The following is a 6,000-nucleotide window of genomic DNA, read 5'->3' as shown; positions in this document are numbered from 1 at the left end:
CACTATTATCTTTTGATAGCCGGGCACCATTAGCTCTCTTCACCACATTTGCTTATGCACACGTTTGTCTTCAGTGATTGTGTCAGTAAAGCGGACACCCACTGATATGATTTTCAGTTCTTTGATGTCTGATAACTGATCCCTTCTATACCTCATGGTCAGACAGGCTGGTATGCTTCTTCCATATGGGCTTTGATGCTTCTCAGCTAGATGGTCGCTTGTTTGTCTTCAAGCCTTTAAGACCCCGGACGTTATATCTTATGGTAGCTGGGGGCACCATCAGCTTTCTTCACCACCTTTGCTTATGTTCACATTTTTCTTCAGCAATCGTGTCGGGAAGGTGTGCATCCTGGAATGCAAAGCTCTTTTTATACATGTCTCTCGATTTGTTTCTCTAGTGAACCTGGACTAACAAATATAAAACTTTTTCCCCCTCACTTGACATCTATGAACTTTCTTGTACATTCAGAATTTTTAATCCTCATTTGGATACTTTATAATTTAGTCTTCATACCTGAGGGCTTTATTTACTTATTGCTTTAATTCTTTCCCAGGTTTGGTCCCTTCTCATTTCACATATGCCTGCTTTTCCCTTTTTATTCCAAGTTTTAATTTTATTTTAATCTGTGGCATACTTCCATAGTCACATTGGAAGTCTAATTTATTTTTAACTTAATGTGTGAGTGCTGCATTAAAGTCAATGATTATTTTTGACTTTGAAGTGTTTTCATCAGAGGCCCACTTGTACAGGTATAATGAGTTCCTTTTTCCATTAAGTTGCTGTGTTGGGTAACAACGAAAGACAATTCTACGGGGGCAGTGGTGAGAGGCAGACTAGTCTGAGTAGCTTCCTGGTGCCTAATGTAGGAGAAACCTTTTCTGTTGATGACTAAAGTAAGATTTCTTTCATTAACAGTGTTGTCTGGCAGGAAGGCAGTAGTTGTCTGTCTCCTCTACATCTTCAACTTAGCTGTGGAGGTGAGGGGCCATTAGTCCCGCTTCTTGCTTCCCTTTGTCTCTTCTGCTGCCACACCTCCATGAGACCCCCCACCCCCCCAAGACTGATGAATCTCTCAGAAGTGACAGATCAAGGTTCCTCTCCCTTTCTTTCGACTTCCCAATAGCCACTGCGCTGATGGGCCAACACATCAGGCCTCTGCAGTGTTTCAGGCGAGGCCACCAGGCACCTGGTTTTCCCTGGGGTCTCATGTAGGGGAGCGGCGTTGGCAGAGACTTGAAGGACTTTGAAGAAGTCAGGTGACAGAGAACCTTCCGTTGGGGGCGGGGAAAGGGGGCTTTGCAATAATTTGAGCAGGGAATAGAAGGATCACACTAGGAGGACTAGAGAAGATGGAACAGCTCTAAGAGCGATTCAGAAAGCGGGCCTGAACTCACTTGGTAACTGACATGATGCGGGGCGGGGTGGGGGGTGTGGGGTGTGTGTGTGTGTTCCTGGGCGAATGGACAGATGGTGGTGCTGACGGAAATGTGAACTCTGGTAAAATAAAAAACACTTAAACATGGGCCCAAACAAGGGCATGTGGCACCTAATGTATTCCCGTGAAAAGGCTAGATGGCTCTAGGGAATTGTGGCCCAGGGACACAGAGCTGGGTGCCACTGGCCTAGAGATGATCGTTGCAGACACGGGAACAGATGAGACTGGTCAGCGAGAGAGAGCAAGGGAAGGGGACGGGAGAGGTGAGGATGCACACGTGGGCCAAGTCACCAATGAGGAGGCCAGAGAGCAAAAGTATATGCAAAGAAAAAAAGGGGGAGAAAAGCAGGAGAAATCTAGAAGCCGAGCCCATCAAAACAGAGAGACAGATAGTCAGAATAATTACTAGAGGGGATGTAAATGTATCATGATGTGTGCGTCTCCAAATCTACCCCATCCACAGTAAGCCTACAGGGACGGAACTGAACTGCCCCAGTGCTTTCCAAGGCTCTTAAGTCTCGATGGAAGCAGACTGCTGCATCCTTCTCTTGTAGCGTGTTGGTGGGTTTGAACTGCCAACCTTCAAGTTAGCAGCCAAGTGCTTCACCACGGTTGTCACCAGGGCCCCTTAGATGTATCCTCCCCTTACTACAAATAAAAGCCTCATTGCTTGCTATCGGAGGACGGCTGGGAATGAACTCGGTTTGAAAAGTGGTGAATAAAGAGGAAAGATGCCATTTATTCTGCCTCTTCTTACACAAATACCACTGGATAACTGGGCGGTGAGTAGGAGGGGGCATTCACTTCTCGTAGAGAAGAATTCCAGCTAATCAGCAAAGAATCACTTCCCACCCCTAATGAACTGATAGATCTATGCATTCGATATTGCAAAAAGAGAGAAAATCAGAGTCTGCGTCCGATGGAAGGATACATCACCATCTATTGTGGGGAACAGAAGGGTTTCTCTTGTCTCCCCAAAATATGTACCAAACTTAGCTGCGTTAGCGTGACTGTTCTTTAGACAGCGAAAGTAAGTCAGAGGTTATTCTCCTTAACATCAGTCATCTTTAGTGGCTAGACTATTAGTCGGACTCACCCTAAATAAAGCCCATTCCCTTCTGTTATTGTTCCCTCGAAGCAGTGCCCATAGGCAAGCCTGGGACCACTCTAAGATGACTAAGCTTAGGCTACTATCTTGCCACACATGCCCCCCTATTCCCCTCTCTTACTATTGCACATTCACCCCTAGGTCATCCCCCTCCTATTGCTTGTATTGCCTATGTTAATACCCCTCCTGGTGACTCAGGTTATTGTCCACTATCAGGGAACTTGCATGTCTCCCAGGATAGTAATTGCCCGCTTTATTGTATGAGACACCAGAATGATCAAACTTGTTCTAGAATGAATTGTATAGCTCTTTCTGTGATGTATGACTATGATGCGTGGTTAGCAATAAATAACGAGGCTCCCTGGTACTCGAGAGGGTGGCTGGAGAAGGTGACTAAGGAGGATGAAGCAGCAGCTTCTTCTCTGATGGCTAAGCCCCCTCCGCGAGGACCATCAAGCCGGGTTGAGGTGAGATATGCTACCATGAATTGCGTCTGACTCCATTACTTGACTCTATCCTTTAACTCTCATGCTCTCTATGACTTTACTATAATCTCTACTTATTATCGCTGTACAATTGCGCCTACCAAACCTGTGATGTTTTGTGGGGTTCCCTCTTACCCTTAACCCCACAATCTATGATGGGTCTTGGAAGGAAGGGTACTGACGCCTGGACAGAGAGGTCAGGGAAGCTCACACCGGACAGGTGATAAACAGCTTGGCCCAAAATGTCAGCAGTGCTGAGGTTCAGAAAGCTGATTCTTAGTCCAATCGCCAGTTCACAGTGCAAGGGAACGGTCAGCAAATCCAGAATTGGGGGGATTCTCCCAGGTAAGTGGCCCAGTTTCTTCAACAAGCAGATGGCAAGAAGGAACAAGAGAGTGCGAGAGAAACCCTAAACAGGCCGCCTGGGCGATGGTCCCTCCCCATCACCTCACGGCCCTGGGAGTCCAGCAGTGCGTGGTCAGAGCTGGACGGAGGGACAGGCAGCATGTCCGTCAGGCCGGTCAGGTGGGAGGTAGTGAGCTACACATGGGGATCTGGAGGAAGTGAGGGAGGAAAGAGGTGAGATCAAAGCCAGAGGCAGGCGCCCACTAAAGGGAGGAGAGAGTGAAGGAGCTGTAAGCCTGGGGCAGCCAAGAAAGCTGTGGCAGTGGCATAATCCGGTGTCAACCTGTGAAGGGGTGGAGTCTAGCCTGTCAATCAGGTTGCAGCTTGATGACCTCATTTGGAGGCACCAGAGATAAATAGCTCACTGGAGGCCACATACACAGAGACACTGCTTCATCTTCCTGCTGATAAGACACACAGAGCCACGCTAGAAACTTGGAGCTAAAGGAGCCATGTGAAGAGCCACACCAGCACTGAGATGCTGCCCCCACCACTGGATCCACAAGACTTCCCACCCACTGGCCTGTGATTTTCCTGCATTCGGCGTCTTTGCATGTGCTACCTGAGTCTGAAGAGGAACTTATAGACTGGTATCAGACACATGAGCTAATATCAGACTTATGGACTTGATCTGGACTCGGCTGTTTTCTCATTATACAACTGCTCTTTGATATAAAGCTCTTTCTTATACACAAGTCTCCCTGGATCTGTTTCTCTAGCCCATCCAGACTAACACAAAAGCAAACTGGAAGGATACTTTAGGCGGCCCAGGTGTGGAGGGAAGAAGGGGTTCCAGAGAGGAGCAGACGACAGTGGGTGAGTCTGGGCAGGCTGGACTGGGGCCAGAGTATGGGGAGGAGCAGCTGATGAGAGCAGGGTATCAGAGAGGACTTTGGCTCTTCCATTCTGCTGGTTTCCCTGTATTGGCTGCTTCCCTTCTGCCTCCTCTCAAGAGAGGAAAAGTCAGCGATACATTCACTGCACTGGATTTATTCATGATTGCCATCTTCTGGGATAGATACAGGAAAGAAAGCTGCTTTCCTGCCCGGGCGCACAAGGGCACAAGCAGCTTCTCCTTCTTCAGGAAGATGTGCCTTGGCTGGGCTCCTGGAGGTTGGGGCAGGCTGCGGCACTTGAGGAGTCAGCCCAGGGAACCGAAGATCTCTGCTGTCCTGCAAGGGCCGTGTCCCCAAGTGTGACTGGCAGGGTCTACAGGGCACCTGGGCGGGCAAGATTCACTTTGTGGGCCCCCGGGTTTGGGACAAGATTCTCTGCTCGAGCTTGGCGTACTGTGGGAGGAGGACCTCGTAGACCTGGGGGGCGGCAGAAAGGACAGTTTAGAAGGGGAGGGGACGTGCCTCCAAAAATGTGACATTCCATTTACTTGCAATTGAATTCTTTCTGCGAGCCCTAAGAAAGGAAGCGTTGATTCATGAAAAAAGAAATGGTCGTTCTCAAGCCTAGAGTGTAAAAATCATCATTTAAAATAAATAAATAAACCGAACCAAAATTCTTAAACCAAAAAACATTAAAAAAAAAATATGCAAGAGGGAGACCCTCAGCACAGCCGTGCAGGTGAGACCCGCACAGGGCCGGGCAGTGCTTCATTTTGTTGTACACAGAACACGAGGCTAGAACTGGCTGGATACCATCCCAGGACAGCACAACACGCAGTGCTGTCCTGTGCTCTTTACTCATCTGTTTATCTACTGCTCGCGAAGCTTCCCAATAATTTGCGAAGTGCCACTTGTGGATTTGGACCCAGGGTGACCTCGTGCACAACAGAACTAAATGCTGCCAGGTCCAGCATGCTCTCCACGATCAAGAATATGCTGGAGAGCACCGGGCAGCTGTTGTTATCAGTCCCTCGTGAGGGTTTTGCTGATCACCAATGGTTCTATAACAAGCATGATGGCATCTTCTAGTGATGAGTCTGTCCCCAGGACGTGCCCAGATGAAGGGAACTCGATACGTACCACTGTCAAGTCTATGGGTCATTCTGACTGTATTTATTTTAAGACTAATTTGTTTTTCTGGATATTCACAGCATATTTTAAGCAGATTACATTTATGGAGTGCTTATCACTGCTTGAAACTTTTTGAGTCTTCTTTGAATCCTAGAACTCCGTGACGCAAGTAATGCTTATTGTCTGTATTATAGGAAATTCAAAGTTTCTTTTAAAAAATGTCGATTAATGAAGACTACAAAATAATTCATAACCACTATTCTCTGCCTTAGGCAATTACCGCTTTTTATAAATTTATCGTCTCTCTTTTTTTTCCCTTAGACAGAGATTGTTTAGATTCTGCTATCTAAAACCCTTAGGCCGTGTATGTTTTGGTATTTGGGATAATTTGTATTTTCAGAAAGTAATGGAGCACATCATATATTATACCACCATTCAGATCTGTACATAATATAGCTTAAGGTGTATGAATGTTTACAGTTAACGGCATAATTAAGAATAATAATAATATAAAAGAATATATAGAACCCTTAGCCTATCCAAGCTAGGACTCATTTTACCACTAAAGTATGAAAAAAAAAAAATGCATCTTATGACAA

At 46.6% G+C, this 6,000-nt stretch overlaps 1 protein-coding gene across 1 annotated transcript in view; it reads right to left on the bottom strand.

The window, feature by feature from the left end:
- Positions 1-4,404: 4,404 nt before the first annotated feature.
- XYLB (xylulokinase) overlaps positions 4,405-6,000 on the bottom strand; it is a 40,071-nt gene continuing 38,475 nt past the window's right edge. The window contains exon 19 of the mRNA XM_030886961.2: positions 4,405-4,747. Coding sequence (XP_030742821.2) covers positions 4,670-4,747 — 78 coding nt within the window. The 3' untranslated portion in view covers positions 4,405-4,669. The remainder of the gene's footprint in view (positions 4,748-6,000) is intronic.

Source organism: Echinops telfairi, unplaced genomic scaffold (assembly GCF_000313985.2).
Source record: "Echinops telfairi isolate 266 unplaced genomic scaffold, ASM31398v2 ScPeMD7_4225;HRSCAF=4972, whole genome shotgun sequence".
NCBI classification, from domain to species: domain Eukaryota; kingdom Metazoa; phylum Chordata; class Mammalia; order Afrosoricida; family Tenrecidae; genus Echinops; species Echinops telfairi.
Note: the sequence above shows the minus strand (reverse complement) of the source record. Positions and strands in the feature narration are given on the sequence as shown.